The 18,499-nt window shown below is 43.1% G+C and overlaps 1 protein-coding gene across 1 annotated transcript in view; it reads left to right on the forward strand.

Annotated features, from left to right (window-relative positions):
- Positions 1-18,499, forward strand: part of LRRC49 (leucine rich repeat containing 49) — a 249,223-nt gene that overhangs the window by 21,898 nt on the left and 208,826 nt on the right. Inside the window, 2 exon segments of the mRNA XM_030188617.1 lie at positions 5,292-5,519; positions 13,259-13,361. Coding sequence (XP_030044477.1) covers positions 5,292-5,519; positions 13,259-13,361 — 331 coding nt within the window.

The following is an 18,499-nucleotide window of genomic DNA, read 5'->3' on the forward strand; positions in this document are numbered from 1 at the left end:
AAGTACTTGCCCTACCTACTGTTTGCATATAGAGAAGTACCTCAAGATTCTACAGGGTTCTCCCCATTTGAGCTGCCTTATGGCCGGAGGGTGAGAGGGCCTCTTGTCCAAGTAAGAGCACATTGGGAGGGGAAAGTTGAAACCTCTGACACCCTTGTAATTGAGTATGTGGTTAATATGCGGCAGAAATTAGAAGAACTTGTGGGCTTTGTCAGAGATAACTTGCAAGCAGCCCAGACCAAACAAAAGGCCTGGTATGATCGTAAGGCCTGAAATAAAGTTTTATGAGGGCTAGCAGCTACTCTTTCTTGCCGCCCAGCTGGCAGAATTTTCTGGGAACACTGAAAAGGGACTTTAGTCAGGGTGTTCACAGTTCCCCAAGTATGTCACAAAAGGATCACTAAATGTGGAGCCATTTGTAAAATAGTATAAGGATGTTGTGCTGGAGTATGCCTCTATTTTGCAGCATGGCCAGTGGGAACAGCCATTTTGTGTTCTTATCTCCTACATTTATCCTGTTGTGTTGGTTGTGTTGGTTTGCTGCTTGCTTCCCTTTAGGGGGAGGTTGGTTGGTTGCCTGTCCATTTTTCTCTGATGGCTTTATATTCTGTGATGCTTTTTTCAAAAGGTATTATATCAAATGTTACATTAATAAATACATTTTACTAAAAAGCAACATTGCTCAGGGTTTTGCTTGTGAAAATGCTGTCATTTACCAAGTAAATACAAGTTATGTATCTTATTGAGACCTACAGTTATCAACTGGATTTGTGTGTCCTGTGAAGTGTGAAGTTTTCTTTAAGAATCATATGAATTGGATCTTTCTTCACTTTGGTGTGACTGGTCTTCCTGAAGCAGCCTTTTGAAACATGGTGCACGTTGAGGACCTTGATATTGAGGAATAACACTTAAGATTTGCATCTAGATCGTCAGTCCAGATCTTTTTTTATGGCATTTTGAATGTTTTCACTTAAATGTTAGTGCACTTTGGAAGCCTTCACTATTATGTTGTGTTTTCTTTTTGAAGCTCTTTTTTTGAAGTTTTGCAGTAGTTTCCAAACCTGGTGCTGGAGGCACCCTAGCCAGACAGGTTTTCAGGATATCCAAAATGAATATTTGTAAGAGATTTGCATATTCATGAGAGATTTGCATGCAGTATAGGCTCGCTATACTGTTCTGATTAAACAATTAAAAAAATAACTCTTATGTGAGTAGGCAAAGAAGCTTGTCTTTGGTAAGGGAAATTGCTGGACCCATTTTTTTTCTTAAAATGCTAATGGTGTAGAAAGAAATTCAGCTTTAAGTGAATTAAGCGCCAGGCTCTTTTCTGTGTCTTGCTTGACTTCTCCTCTTCATCATACCCACAACCACCAGTCAGGTGATTATGAATTGCCAGGCCTGCGTCAGATACAAGAGGAAGAAAGAAACCAGTAGAGTTCAGAAATATTGTTCCTTTCATCTCAACAATAGACTGACCGATAGGCACTTATCTGGTTGGCAGGGGCTACTAACTGAGTAGCACCAATCGAGTAATGCTGCTGAATATTCCTTCTGACCGGCTTGGCACTATCCGGGCAGTGCCAGGTCTGTCTGTGTGCGGAACCAAGGGGTATTTGGTTAGCAGTGATATTCAGATTGTTAACTGGATAGCAGCACTAGTCAATGCTGATTCTCAGATATTTAGTGCTGGCTAGTGTCTGGATATCGGTGCTGAATATCTTATGTATTCTTTTTTTTTTTTTTTTAAACCTGTGGCAGTTGAGGTTTTAAAAATCGCTGAGCACTGCAACCTTAATATTGGCCCTAGTATATTTAGTATTCTTTTTTTAACTGAGTGTAGCTTTTGTTTTTCACATGTTGACACATGTGAAAAGAAAAACATTGATCAAAATCTTCAGTGCTTGCTTTTTCTATTTCACTTGCGGTGCATTTTTGCTCATAAGAGCTTGATATAATGACATGTGGAAGAACCCCCCCCCCCCCCTAGAGTTTTTTTGTTGTTGTTTTCTTAGCAACCACTTTACAGTTTCAATGTCAAAGTGCAGAACAGCTTTATTTGTAGTTACTATTTACATTTATATGCTAAGTCGAATGTGTAAACATGGCCAAGTTGCAGACTTTTTAGTGTGACCACCCAGTGATTTTCACGTGTTAAAAAATGTTTGCTCAGTAAGTGGCAAATTTTGTAGACCTGCATGTCTGAAAGGAGCTAAAATACTGCATGCACAATGCTTACTGTTAATGACCTCACAGTGATGTAGACTTTTGTCTGGAGAGCAACGCTGGAGGCCTATCACAAGCTCCACCCAAAGCCACAAATAATCGCTGAACTCAAGGAAGCTCTGCAGATGATCTAGGACAGCCTGCCACAGGGACAGATCGACAAGGCTGTTGAGAACTTCCCAAAGCGAATGAAGGCCTGTGTTAAAGTTTGTCCCGGTGAGCTCTGTCTGATCTCATCCGCACAAGCCTCAAACAGTTATGATCCTATATAATAATTCTCACCTCCAACATTCTATGTCTTGCTGCCTGTGTCCGTGGCTTTCTTCGGAGTTGGTCTGCTGGGCTCCGTAGATCAGGCTGATGTCATGTAGAACGCCAGAGCCGGAGGAGGGGCAAAAGGGGCAGGGTACAGGGGCAGAGGCGGAGCTTGAAAGAAACAGAAGCGTTGAGGGGTGGAGTAGCCAAGGGTGTCGCGACCAATGGCAAGGAAAGAAAGGTTGGAGTCCTCGGGTGTGAGTGGAGGGGGCAGAGCCACGGAGAGCGTGCTGCTGTGCCGAGCCGGCGTGCGGGGGGGGGGGGGGGGGTGACCTCAGGAGTCTGAGTGGCGCTGCAGAGGAGGAAAGCAGGCGACGGCTGTGGCTGCCCCTCCGGGCCCCATAGGAGGGTGTGTGGGCAGCCGCCACGACTCCTCGGGAAGGAGGGGACCCTGAAACTTGGAGGGAGGGAGGGTCCCTGAAACTCGGACGGAGGGACTATGAAACTGGGAGGGAGGAAGGGAACGACCCTGAAAGTCGGAGGGAGGGAGGGAGGGAACAACCCTGGAACTGGGAGGGAGGGGGGGAAGGGGGGCCCGGCACACGGAACTGGGGGGGAAGGGGGGGGCCCCAGCACACACTCTCTCTCTCTCACAGACACACTCGCACCCAGTCTCTCTCTCTCACAGACACACTCGCACCCACTCTCTCTGATACACTCGCACCCAGTCTCACTCTCTCTCTGTCACACAGTCACTCTCACACTCTCTCAAACTGGCACACTCCGAGGAAAACCTTGCTAGCGACCGTTTTATTTGTGTCAGAAACGGGCCCTTTTTACTAGTTTTATATAAGAACATAAGAGTAACCATACTGGGTCAGACCAATGGTCCATCTAGCACAGTATCTTGTTTTCCAAACAGTAGCCAAGCCAGGTCACAAGTACCTGGCAGAAACCCAATTAGCAGCAATCCCATGCTACCAATCCCGGGGCAAGCAGTTGCTTCCCCATGTCTGTCTCAATAGCAGACTATGGAGTTTTCCTCCAGGAATTTGTCCAAATCTTTTTTTAAACCCAAATACGCTAACTGCTGTTACCACAGTCAGTACAGAACAAGGATTAAAAAAAAAATCTCTCTTCCCCTCCCCTCTCACAAATATCTCCTCTACTATTGGGAAAACTGAACAAGCCAAATTACTACAGAATACCACGGTCACACACACAACACAAATGCTGAATACATAATAGCTGTCCAAAAATGATAAACATATATTAAACCAAAACCCCAAGAAGCCACACCAAAGAAACAGAAAGAGATGCATTTTCTCTTATACTGTGCAAAATTATAAAGATCACACATGCCAGGGATGGTGTTGGGGGAGTGCAGCTAGGACAACTACCCCCTGGCCACAGTGAACTGTAAGCCTGCTGGAAGCTGAAGAAGGCATGACCTGGTAGTGGGCTTTGGGGTCCCGTACCAGATTTCTGCCCTGGGCCCTAGCCACGTCTAACACCAGGCTCTGGCAGGATACACATTTCAAATCTCTCATATTGTAATCACAAAATAGAAAATAAATTTTTTTCTACCATTTGTTGTCTGGTCATTTTATTTTTCAAATCATATTGGTCCCAGGCTCTGGTTTCTATTTTGCTATGCCTTCTCAACTCACTCGCCAGGGTCTCCTGCCTATTTAACACTTCTTCTTTCTCCATGCTCACCATCCATCTTCCATCTCTGTGTACCTATCGTTCCCCATGTTCAGCATCTCCCTTCTCTGTGTCCCTTATAGTTCCCTGTCCAGCATCTCCCCGTGTCCATCTGTACGCACTCATCATCATCACTCTATGTCCCTAACCTCTCCCCCCCCCAGTGTACAGCATCACTCCTCAGTGTCCCTATTCCTCCTAGTCCAGTATCTCCCTTCTATGTTCCTATTCTCCCCCATGTCTAGCATTGTCCCTCTGTGTCCATATACCCCCTGCACACATCATCTCACCCTCCCCTCCAGCGCTGCCTCTGTCCCCTTCAGCCCTCCTTTTAGCACTGCCTCTGTCCCCATCAGCTCCAGTGGTAATCACTTTTTTTTTTTTTTACTGTAGGAGCAAATCTTTTTACCACTCCCGTGGTGTGGTACAAAGTTTTGCTCTCGCACCTGTGGTAAATGTGTTAAATTTTTGTTTTACTTCTGATTTACCATGTTGTACTGCAGATTACCCCGGCTCCCCATCCCTTTATCGTTCTCTAGTGTGGACACTTTGTGCTTTCAAAGTGACTATGAAATTCTGACACATTGTTAATTGTATCATTTGAATGATGTTATTGTGTTTTAGCTTGAACATTTTTAACACGCAGAAATTGTTAGGTAGTAATGCTAAAATGTCTAACTTCAACATAGCTTAAGATAATTAAATGTTTAATAGTAATACGTAAATATGATAACTAAAGTGCATAAAATTTTCTTGTTGAAATTCAAAGCAGTTGCTGAGAAAATGGCAAAAAACTTTATGGGGTTACTTTTTTTTTTTTTGCCTCACTCTGTAGATTGACTAGGAACAAAGGTTATGAAGCAGTAAAGGGCTGTGGGCTGTTTGTATTCAGTCACTTAAAAAATGGCCAGTCAGATCGAGGAGGTGTAGATACGTTTTTGCTAGTTTCCTAATGCAATTAGCATTAGTCCTGTTGTAATATGAATGAGCTGTTAGTATGTGAGACAACTTAATATTTGAAATGCGGAAGCTTATAAAGGTTAACATAGAATTACAGTGTTCTCTAAATTTGAAAAATGCACATCTCCTTTCTCTTTTTGGTTTAGGAGATGCAAGGTTATCAAGTCCTTTGGCTCGTGCTAGACAGACTCCTGGAGCAGCGAGTGTGGTAGATATTTTTGCTGCAGAACTGAAACATGGCATAGAATCTCTGCCTGTGGCAGCATCTGGAGAAATCAACCTTTTTACTCCAGCAAAGTCCAGGAGCAGACCGGCTTCCCATAGATCTGTTCTAAATGTTTCAAAGTGTCAAGCAGATACCTACCATGGAAAAGGTATGTATTCTAAAATTAGGTTTCTTTCCCCCCCCCCCCCCCCCCCCCCAGAATTGTAGGTTAGGGAAGTACCATATTTTTACAACCAGTTTATTTTTCTAAGACATGCTAATTGCCAAACTAGCACATTGGTTTTTAAAGGCTTTTCTTTTTAGGCTCTTGCAGGCATTATTACTGCACAAAACCTGCAAAAAAACTAAAAAGAAAAAGAAGCCTTAAAAATATGCTAATTTTGCAATTAGTACATCTTGTAAAAATACACGGTATAGCACGCCCACATATATAGTGTGCAGGAGGTCTGCATTATATGTGTGAAAATTTGGTAACTTTTAAATATTTTACAAAACAAATGCATTTTTACCTGTTGGGGAAAAAGTGAGTTGAAAATGCCCCTTCCCCCTTAGCAAGGGCACAAGTATGCATGCTCTTTCACAGTGCACATAATTTTAGCTGCAGGTAAAAGCGGACAAGGTTCGATCAGGGGAGGGAACGTACACATAGGAATTTCATCTTGGTATTCCCATGCTTGCTTTTGCATACATATTTTGTACCTGCTTCTAATCCCTTATCTTCCTTCTCGTTCCCTCTGATCTGCTTCTGGTAACTTACTCACAATTCCTTCCCTTCCTTCTTTCCGCCTTTCAATCTCTTGTGAGATCAGTTTGTTTTTTTAGGACCCTCTCTCTGGAACTCTTTCCCATCTTTCATCTGCTCCAAACCATCCTACCCCAGATTTAAGGTTTTACTCAAGACGCATCTGTTTAAAGACTCTTTTGGTTTCTTTACATAGTTGCCCCCCTCCCTTATGTATCTGCACTCTGATTGATTTTATTTTGTAAACCGCATATTCGTCATATGAACAATTTTGCAGTATATCTAGCGCTGGAAATAAATAAATAAAATAAATAAATAGTAAGTAAGTGCAATGTATCTGCAGGCCTCTGTTTAAAGGGAAACTTTGTGGCATGTTTTCTTGTAGGCCTTCAGGTAGAAAGTACCAAGGGTCTGCAAGCAATGCATGCAGTCCTCAAATTGCTCTGTTAGGGGGTTCAATTTTTAAGCAGCATGATCAAGTAGAACAGCATTTTACACACGCAAGTAGGTTCTTATATTATTGCCCTGTCATCATAGGCGCCCGGTATCAGAGGCTTGGGGAGGCTAAGCCTCCCCAGCCGAAGATCGGATCCTGATGACAACGACGACGCTCGTCCCAACTGCCCGCCCTCTTCTCTCCCCGAAGATCCGTTTCCTGTTTTTTCTTTTAAATTTTTACCTCCAGTCCGGCAGAAGACTTTGTTGTTGCTGAGGGCGGCGGTGGTTGCGTGTTCCGGACGGTCCGTCGGTGTCTCACGCTCCTTCCCCTTCTTTTCCAGCATGGCTCAGCTGCGAGTGACGGATTTCTTTGCTCGCAGCAAGCGCGCCCTTTCCCCCAGGCTGGAGCGGAAACCGCAGGAACCGGGCCCGCCGGTGGTGCCACTTAAGACCAGCGATCCGTGCTGCACCCCGCCCCGCTCAGCCCCCAGCCCCGCACCCAGGGGACTGAGCGGCAGAAAGCGACCCCGGGCACCTTCCTCCGATCCGGACGCAGAGGCGGAGACGCCCCGCCAGAGGCCCAGAGTGCAGCCGCGGGAGGGAGTGGCGCGATCGGCTAGGAAGAAGCTGCTGTTGCCGCTGCCCCCCCCCAGGTAGACAAAGGGACCCTGCAGAGCCGAGGGTTGAGCACGAGCATGTTCTGCTTTTTTCTAATTATACACGTTGAAAACAAAAGTGCAAAGAGAGAGGAGGCTTCGGGCCTGTTCCTTGTCCCTGATTCTGCAATGGGCCCCCATGGTGCATCAGAAATCCAGGACTGGATCGAAATCTCTCTCATGGCATTGTTTAAACATGAATTAGGGTGTTTTCTGGCTCTACATGAGAATTGTAATATTATGATCCCTTGTTTCATATTGTTGACGGTCTGCATTTTCTGTTTGGGTGGTATATTGGTGTATTAAGTTCTGCCCAGTGTAATATTTATGGTACAGTAAGGTTCCGAGTGTGTTTTTGCACAAAGTTGTGCATAGTGTTTTGCAGTTGAGTGATTGTGGTTAGTATATGCTTTGAGCAACCACTTTATTCTTTGACATATGATACATATCTAATATCTAAATTTAATAAAAGGTATTAATTGTGACTTTTATTTTTATTTTTTTTGTGTTATCAGACAATTATGGATTTAAGCTCCACCCCTGGCCCCACCCCTAACCCCACCCCTTTAGCCTCCCCAAACAGTTGGGCCACCGACTGCCTATGCCTGTCATATATATGTAAAAGTAGGTGGTACAATAACATAGTGATTATTTTTGTACACTATCCCCTGGAGTCTATATAGGGCAACTAAAGTTGCATGTGCAAATCAGTATAGCAGATATACGCATACAACTTAATTGATTAATGAGCCAGTCAGCACCAATAATTGGGTGCTAACCAATTATTGGCTTTAATTGGCATTAATTGGGACTTATGCGCACATCATATTCTATAATGTGTACGGAACTCCTATAGTGTGTAATTTCAAGGGGGCATGGACAGGGACGCTTCAGGATAGGGAGGTGGGCGCTCCCAGAATGTATGCGCATTGTTACAGAATAGACTCGGTTCCTAAACTTAGGCGTTGTTTGCGGACTTAGTGCTGTTCTGTAAAGGATGCGGATCCTTTAGTGCTCAGCGCTTTTAAATTTTTCAGCACTATTTATAGAATGTAGTCCTATGGGTCAATTTTGTAACAGGGCACCTATCTGAGAAGGCCAAAAAAATCCTGTTTTCTAAAGGAAACATAGATGCTGATATGCCTTTGTAAAACAGGAACACAAATCCAGCCCCAATAGCATGCAAATGCTGATGCATGCATTTGTACCTGTAAATCTGTGTTTACTCTGCACGTGTTCTCACATTTGTTATAAAATATACAGGTACTAGTAGAACCATGCCCATTTCCTCAACAATGAAACGGGCCCTAGGAAGGCTGTCATGTAAACTTTCTTTTTCTCTCTCTCCCCTGCCCTCCCCTCCATGTCCAGCAATTCTTCCCTCCTCTCCCCAGCGATTCTCCTCTTCCCTTTCCTCCCATCCATGTCCCACGATTCTCTCCTCTACTGTCCTCCCATCCCATCCATGTCCATCAATTCTCCTCTGCCCTGCCCTCCCCTCCCCCCCTCGATTTGTACCTGAACGTTCTCTGGCTTGCTGGTGCTGGCTTCCATTCCGTTCATAACATCCCTCCTGACATCAGCTCGCCTCCAGCGTTCCCTTCCCTCTCACTGTTCCGCCCTCTGATGTCATTACATCTTGACGCGAGGGTGGGACAGTGAGGGGGAATGGAACGCTGGAGGCTGGCTGACGTCAGGAGATGTTACGAACCTAGGCAGCCAGGAGATGTTACGAACCCAGGCAGCCAGACATGGAATGTTGAAGGTGCAAATTATTATATAGGATATTACAACTCGTTGTGCTTTGCCTAAAATACACCCCCAGGGATGCCTACTTATTGCACACGTGTACATACCGCAGGGTAACTTTTTATACAATTATTTCTTGTACCTGTAGGTATTCTTATTCTTTAAAGTAAAGTAGGTACCTGCTTTTCTTTATAAGAGACTAGTGCAGTGGTTCCCAAGCCTGGTCCTGGAGGCACCCTAGCCAGTCAGGTTTTCAGGATTTCCACAATGAATATTCATGAGATAGATTTGCATGCACTGCCGCCACTGGATGCAGATCTATCTCGTGAATATTCATTGTGGATATACTGAAAACCTGATTGGCTGGGGTGTCTCCAGGACCAGATTTGGGAACCACTGGACTAGTGTAGGCCACCTTATATGCCCCTTACTTAAAGCTAGTGTAAATTCTCACACCTTGATTGCCAAAGAATGCACATGATAAGATTTTATGCATTGTGTGTGTGCCTTGCTCAAACTCCACCCTTGTGAATTGCCCACTTACAAAGTGCATGCCATTGCATCTTGGTGCATCTTTGCAGAAAATGATCATTTATGTGCATTCTTGCCTTCTAAAACTAGGCAACTCCTTATTGAATTACCCTCTTATGTGTTGAAGTCCTCCATCCGTCCAGGACCTGGCATCTATGTTCAGGAGAAAGCCTTCTCTGGGGGTAGGGCAGGATTAACCCTTTGATGTCCCCAGGTAAAATGAACACAATATATATCACATTGTAATATAAATACATGTTAAAATACCATGAATCAGCCCTACCTGTTTTTGCCTGCAGTGGAGGAAGCAGTAGGTGAGAAGTAGTTATATTGGGACAAAAATTTTGGCCATTCCCATTGGAATCTAACTTGTGCCCTCCCATACCCGGTGAAGATCCATTCCATCCCCGCCACCCGTACCCAGTGACATCCATTCCATCTCCACCCATTCCCACAATTAATCTCCTCCACCCCTATCCATACCCACAGGTACTTCCTTCAGTACCTCAGTGTCACTAGTTTTTTTTTTCTTTTTTAATTTGTAAAATGTTCTTTATTAATCACGAACAGATCATTAAATCACAGGTTAACAAAATCTGGCATCAAGCTAAACAGTACACTGCACTACAGTTTCCATGACATGGAGCGAAAAAGAGAACACTTAATTTATCTTACTGGCAACCTTTTGTTTTGTAAGTCTTTTGTACATATAGTAAAAAAAACCCAAACACACAAAGTAAGAGTCCCATCTCTCCCCACCCCACCTTCTTCCTCCTCCCCACAGGACACCCCACAACCCAGTAAAACAGAAACAGGAGGTATTACAATACTCTGCAATCCCCTTCCACCCAGACACCATACCCCTATCAGTAGACTATATTCTGTACAGTCCCAAACCCTCTCCCATCTAGTCATTGTCCTCTCTCTCAACCTTCAGGTGCTCCGTCTCATAAATAAACCTCAGTTTCCCCAGCTATTTCAGTATATATGGTATTTGCTCAGATTTCCAATAAGAGGCTAGAGTGAAGTGGAGTGGAGGAGTAGCCTAGTGTTTAGAGCACCAGTCTTGACACGCAGAGGTGCCTGGTTCAAATCCCACTGCTGCTCCTTGCAATCTTGAGCAAGTCACTTACCCTCCATTGCCTCAGGTACAAAATTAGATTGCGAACACTCCAGGGACAGGGAAATGCCCGGTGTACCTGAATGTAACTCACCTTGAGCTACTACTGAAAAAGGTGTAAGCAAAATTCAAATAAATAAAATGCCGCTGCCAAGGCCAAAAGCAACATCCTGCACTGTACCCTCAAGGATTGTGGGAACTGATTAAACAAGAATATAGCTGGGTCTTAAGGAATGCAAAACCTAAACCATTTCTGCAACCTTATATGTATTGTTTTTCCAAAAGGCCATTGCTTTTCTACAAGACCACCAAACATGGCAGTAGTGCCTATACCACCACAACCTCTCCAACGCCAATCTGAGACCAAAGGGAACATCCGGTGTTAGTGAGCAGGCGCTAGGTACCATCAGTTATATATTGGTCTGTAAGTTAACTGCTGTACAAATTGTGTTGCAGTGGTAGCTTCCATTACCCCACTCCCAGTCCTCATTCTCAAAATGTACCCCCTGCTCCAATTCCCATAGTTTCTTATGTGGAAGAGAGAGTTTACTGGTGTCCCTCAGGTGTTGATAAACAGTGACAATAAGTCATTTGATATCCCCCAAATTCTCACACAAACGCTCCAAAAAAGTCTCCTCTCTACCAAGAATCTTCCTGAATGTAGAGACGGAGAGAAAATGAACCAATAGATTATAAGCATAGTGATTCCGGGAGGTGCCAATAAGTTTGGTTACTTCAGTTTGTAAACCAGTACTTCCCCTCCCTACAGGGCCCCCTGCAGAAAGCATTTCTGCGGGGTTACTCCATGAGCAATGCAGAAATGGTTTTAGCTTGTGTTTTAACTTGCATGGAAACTATTACCGCAAACTGCATTAAAATGCATTAAACTTCTTGTTAGTGTGGTCGTTAGTGTGGTGGTTAAGTATTCCTCGGCCTTGCAAAAAAAAAAAAAAATGCTATGAGGGTAATAAGATGGTGGGATATTAGTACCCTTGATTCAAGTAATTTGCGCTTTAAATGATACCCTCTTCCATTAATGAATTATGAGCCATAAGCCTGTTAGATGTGAAGGCATATTTTCAAAGCACTTAGACTTACAAAGCTACATTATAACCAAAGGAGCTTTGTAAGTCTAAGTGCTTTGAAAATGAACCCCTTAACCTTCTGAGCACACCAGTGGTGATGCCCTGTTCCATTGCTGATTTAGTAGTTAACTGTGTGGAACAAATGTTCTCATGTTGGTTTTATATAACTGCTGAATATTGTATAGCCAAGAGATGTAATAAAGGTCAGCTCCTTGGCCAGCCCTAGTAAAGCTAGCTTGGGTCTATATTAGCTGTGGCCCTGTAGTATACTTGTTCCTGTCATATATCAAGTACCAGAAACCCCTATATATTGAGAGGTGACTGAGATGGCAAGCAGAGATCTAGGGACATTCATTTAATCTTAACCGGGGTTAGCTACTTTGTATTGATTCAGTATAAATGGAAGCATTAGTTCCTACTCTCATCCCTGATCCATATTTTGGCCTCACATTAATTTTGTGTGTCAGATTCCTGGTGCACAAACGTTTGTGCCATTGACAGTGAAACTCATTCACAGGTGTATTTTTTGTTTTTTTTCTAAACATACAGTGTGTTCTAGAAGCCACAGGTTTAGTTTTTTTCCCCCCTCTCCTCTGCCAAATGCTGAAACTTAAGATAATTGAAAGCTCTTTTAAAATTAAATTTCGGTTCCTTCTTGAGTGACTCAAAATCTAGTACTTTTCTCATATTTGTGTAATTATGCAACTGTTCTGATCCTCTGCTATCCTGACAATAATTATTTTGACTCACAAAGCCTATTTACATTGGATAATTTTCTGGATATACAATGAAACAGCAGCTTAAAGAGAGCAGCAAAGAGCAGTTGACAGCCCCACTAACTCAGAAGAACCATCAACCTGCACCTTTACACACATGGACGAGTGGGAATTTCTAAATTTTCTACGTTAATACTTGATAAACTACCTAGGGAAGGTTCCATCAAGGCGGTTTACAATATGAAGTCAAATGAGCTACAATGGGGACAGGAAAGCCAAGCGAGATAGGTCTAAGAAAAATGAGAACATAGGTAGTAATGAGGAATAGCTAGATAAGCTTAGAAGGACACCATTATGAAGCCTCAATCGATCCAGTGGCCCACAAAGTGCTGCAGGAGTTGGAAGCTGTAGTAAACAAATGGGCCTTAAGATGGACCTTGAAAATGGGTAAGGAAGGTTCTAATCAAAGGACTAGGGGGACAGCTATATGGCTTTTTGGAAATTGCCCTAATTAGGTATATACTAAATTAAGTTTTAATATTTAAATATGTGATGTCCAAGCATGCATTTTTACAGGATTGTTCTGGGAGGTGTGGCATTGAGGTGAGAGTTAAGTTTAGCAAAATCCCAGGGGGTCTTGAAGTTAATTAGGGGGTGGGGAGTGGGCAAGGCTGAACATTTGCCTAAGGCACCTAATACCCTTGCACTGATTGTGGGTGGAATACAAAACCTTTACATAAATTAAGTTCTAGGCCTGTTGGAAGGGTAAATATGAATATTTCCACTTTTGAAGTCTAAAGCTGTAGAAGAGGTCGAACTATTTTTGTTGATTTCTGCTTTTGTCTATTAGGGGATCACATCAATTATATAAGAGGTAAAAGGGGTGGATTTCCAGTTGTGCAGCGCCCTGCCGAAGAGAAAGCAGCAAATCCAGATCTACTGAACCTGGAAAGGTGGGGAATTCTCATACTGGAAAAGAAGTGAATATGATAGTTACCAGACATCCTCAATTTTCGGGGATTGCCCCTGATTCCAGACTCCTGTCCCTGATGCTCAGAGGTGCTGTAGTTTGATTTTGCTTTACCCCACCTGCCTCCCCTCACATGATCTGCATTTCTCTCTCTTGCTGTCACCTGCTTATGGTGTCAGCTCCTCCCCTCAAACTTCCCTTTGCACTCCTAACTCCTTCCCTACAGTGTCAGCACTAAGAAGTACAGTGCCGTGACGCAGAGGCTCTTCTCTGCCACCCCCATTGGAACAGGAAGTGTACATCAGAGGGGGTGGGACCTGGCAGAGACATGCAGCTTGGTTGAGGAGACCCGCCATATCACAGCACTTTACTTCCTAATGATTCACCAGAGGGAAGGAGCCGGGAGCTGCAAAGAGAGGTTTGAGGGATGGGGAGGGGGTAGTTGCAGGAAGGGAAGAGAATTAGATGCAAGGCCAGAAGGGGTGGGGGAGAGAGGTGCAAGTGCAGGACTGGGTCTGGAAGTGGAGAAGTGAAGATGGTTGGGCTGAAAGGGGGAGGGGGAGAGAGAGAGATACAGATGGCTTACAGGAAGGGTAGAGGAGAGAGAGGTGGAGATAGTTGGACTGGAATGGGGAAGAAAGAGAGAAAGGTAGAGATGGCTGAACAAGAAGAGCAGAGGAGAAAGGGGTAAAAATTAGAATTTTTATGGTGGAAAATTGGCAAGTGAGGATTCTGCTCTGCCCCGCCCACCTGACCTCACCCAGGAGCCCCAGATTTGGAAGCCAAAAATCTGGTAACCTTATAATATGATGTACTATAGTATAGGAAAAGAGACATACAGAAACCTCTGTAAAGTACAAACATGACCTTTTGAAGTAGAATACAGAAAAACTTTGGGAGTACAGGGTTTCCATATTTCTTAGGATATGAAAGGGCCCAGTCACTAAACATGGTGCTTAAGTTACTTCAGCTTGCATACTAATATTCCCCTTAGGATCTAGTCACTAAAGTTAATGATATATACGGTGTGCACATGCTTAAGGGTGCATGGATCTTGTACTGTGTGCATACTAAGCATAACAAAATCCCCTGTGCTAGCAGCTCCAAGGTGCAATGGAAGATTAACATGGGGGATCGCTCTCCCTCCCACCTGATACCCAAAGGGGGGATGCCTGATCCCTGGCCCAATGGCTGATCCACAACAGAAGCTTCACTGGGTCATCCAGGCCTCCTTCCTATCTCTGTAATCCCAACAGAAGCAATCCCTCTCTGGACACCTGAACCCTCCACCTATACTCCCATATAAAAAGATTCCCCTCTGGGAACCCACAGTATCTTCCCCTCTGCAATGCCTGTTTATCATCCAGGAAGTCCCTAGCCTTTACCAGCAGCAGGGACTGAAGAGCCCTCCTGGTATGGCCACCACACTTTGAACAGCACTGCCTGTTGGTGTTTGGCAATGTGATGAGCCTCAACCTTTTATTTGCCTTGAGAGAAGGATCAAGTACTTCCTTCTGTAAATTTAGCAGTGGGAGTAGCCTAGGGGCTCATTTTCAAAGCACTTAGCCTTCCAAAGTTCCATAGAAACCTATGGAACTTTGGAAGGCTAAGTGCTTTGAAAATATGCCTACTAGTGATCTAAGAACCGGGAAACCAGAGTTCATATTCTACTTCTGTTACTAATTCTCTGCTCCTTGTACTTCACCTTCCATTATCTCAGGTGCAATTTAAGACTGTAAGCCTCTTGGGCTGGGAAATATCTAGTGTACCTGCCTCTTGAGTTTGCATTTGGAAAGGTGACTTATTAAAAATCAGAATCCAAAAATAGCAGGTAGAGTAATGAAAAAAAGATGTTCCACTCCATGTGGAAACTCAAAAGAGTTAAACCTTTCTTCCCGAGATACATCTTCCGGACCTTGGTACAGTCAATGGTAATAAGTCATCTGGACTACTGCAACGCACTGTACGCTGGCTGCAAAGAACAGACTATCAAAAAACTCCAAACAGCCCAGAATACCGCAGCCAGACTCATATTTGGAAAAACTAAATACGAAAGTGCAAAACCCCTAAGAGAGAAACTACACTGGCTCCCACTCAAGGAACGCATTGCGTTCAAGATTTGAACGATTGTACACAAAATCATCCACGCAGACGCCCCAATCTACATGCTAAACCTTGTGGACTTGCCTCCCAGAAACCCCATAAGATCAGCCCGCAAATTTCTCAATCTACATTTCCCCAGCTGCAAAGGACTAAAATACAAGCTGACACACGCCACCACCTTCTCCTACATAAGCACGCAGCTGTGGAATGCTTTACCTACAGCCCTGAAATCCATTGATGAAATAACTAACTTTCGCAAATCGCTGAAGACACACCTCTTCAATAAGGCCTACAAAGAGAATCCATAACTTTACAAAACTACTTCACCAACCCATCCAATTATTAAAGGCCACCTTCTACATTATCCTGCTTAACACCTTCCTTCTCTTTTCCCTTACTTAATCTCTGTATACTACTAATTGTAAGTGTACAGATACTAATTGTATCTGACATACTGGAATGAACAGGTCATAACAAAACTCTGTAAGCCACATTGAACCTGCAAATAGGTGGGAAAATGTGGGATACAAATGCAATAAATAAATAATCATGAGCTTATTACTATATTTGCATCTTTCAAGTTAAGCATACAGGCATGTGCCCAGTTTTGAATGGGTGCATGTGCTGAATTGTTAGTGATGAGCACATTATTGGGTTTTATTGACTAGGAGAGTCCAATATTAAGCAGGATGTCATATGTTCAATGGAGTTATATGGATAATGAGATTCTGAATATATGTATAGTTATATATATTCAGAATCTCATTATCCATATAACTCCATTGAACATATGACATCCTGCTTAATATTGGACTCTCCTAGTCAATAAAACCCAATAATGTGCTCATCACTAACAATTCAGCACATGCACCCATTCAAAACTGGGCACATGCCTGTATGCTGAATATATGTATAGTTATATACATAACTATATCTGAATAAGTTACACAAAGAAGTGCCAAATATTGGTGCTTCTTTATGTGAGTGAATATTACTGAGTAAAGTTTATACATTTGAATCAGACACCCCAAGCTATATTTGAATTTTTTGTATCCAGGACAAATGTATATGTCATAGAGGCCAGATATTGGCACATGTGCTTATACTGTATATGTGGAGTTGGTACCACCCTGGAATGTCTTAACCACGCCCCCTGTATTCTATACTTAATACTTTACGTGTAATGCTGCCCAACAGTCAAATACATTAAGAAAAAGGCCATTTAGACATTTAGCACAGCACTGGGCTTTTTGAATATCTGGTTTAGACTTCAGAAATTGATGCAGAACAGGTGTTGAAAAAGCCTAAGCAGATATAGAGGCGTATTTTCAAAGCACTTAGACTTACAAAGTTCCATAGTAGTCTACAGAACTTTATAAAGCTAAGTACTTTGAAAATGAGCCCCATAATCAAGTATCTCAGCTGATGGATTGTTTTTATTAGATTTGCACCTCATCCAAACCATGGGCAGTGGAATATGTGTAGACTAACTCAGATAAATCAGAGCACTTTGGATAGTTTTCAGGCTTGCGGGCCGTAATGTGACCATTTCTGGGAAAACGTGACTAAAGTAGTGGATCCAAAATGTTGAAACTGGCTGATTTTTCCATGTCATGGATCCATAAGCAGTCTGAAAAAGTTACATGTTTGAACTTCTGTAATTTTTATTTTTTCACATAAAAGGATGGCGTTTGGACTGTTGTATTACAAATTGTTCTAACAGAATTCATTAAAACCTCATTTTTGGTTTCTGGTGACTTTAGTCCTCTTTTCTCAGAAATAGTCATGCATAAGAAATTAAAATTAAATAATTTTATGAAGAATTTCCTACTTGTAAAACTTGTTACATACAGAAAATGTCTGTTATAAAATTGCACAGCCAAATACATGCATACAACTATGTGTGCTGACACCATTGCACTTATTTACATGTTTAACAATACTCCTGGTACTTGCCGCTATTATGTATCAAGAGTCCCAGCACAGACCACAGCTAAGTACTAATTTTGTACCATTTCACACTGTAGAATTAACCGTATTTAAGATACCAATACATGGCACTGTTTTATGGAGAGTTATACTTGCCTTAGGTGAATTTTTGATGATACTTATTTACATGTGCAATACACACAGGCATTCTTGGGGGTGTAGTTTTGGTGGAGCTGTGGTAGAGTTTAAAATTATTCATATATTTTATAAAACAAATATACTTGCATAGAATGTGTGGGCGTATTTGTACTTTTGGAGCAGGTGTAAATTTCTCTGCTAACAGGCATATAGATATCTATGTTGCCTTTATAAAATAGGTACTTTTTTGGCATTTCACATAAGCACCCTCCCCCTGACGGCTTGAAGCGGTCACTGTTATTTTTAAATGCTGACCATTGCCCACATATTCAATGCTGGGCCATTTCAGCACTGGCACTGAATGTCCAGGGCCATGCGCACATGCTAGCTCTTATGAAGGTCTTGGCTGAATATAAGTACATAAATATTGCCATACTGGAACAGACCAAAGGTCCATGAAGCCCAGCATCCTGTTTCCAACAGTGGCCAACCCAGGTCACAAAAATCTGGCAAGATCCCAGGGCAGGGAGTTGCATAAGGAGATATTATTACCCACTTCCTTTTTCACAACTGTACAAATCCCCTCCTCAAACATGTCTCAACACCCCCCCCCCCCCCCGTACCTCTAGTACAGTGAGAATAATGCTAGAGGCCGAGACCACAATTTTTAAGCCCTAGTTGCCAGGGCTGGAAGTCTCAACAGAATCCGGACCCTTGCCAGTTCCATTTGGCGACCAGCTGTCTGTCTTGGCAGAAGGCTACTACTACTACTATTAAACATTTCTATAGCGCTACTAGACTTACGCAGCGCTGTACAAATGAACATGGCTAGGAGGAGCTCAATTCATTTCTACTTAAAATAAATTGGATATTGACAGGTACCTCTCATCCTGCTGCCAAGGAGAAAACAGCCTTTTCAACACCCAGGGCTTGTTCCAGTTCACAGTGTGT

This window comes from Microcaecilia unicolor, chromosome 1 (assembly GCF_901765095.1).
Source record: "Microcaecilia unicolor chromosome 1, aMicUni1.1, whole genome shotgun sequence".
Lineage (NCBI taxonomy): Eukaryota > Metazoa > Chordata > Amphibia > Gymnophiona > Siphonopidae > Microcaecilia > Microcaecilia unicolor.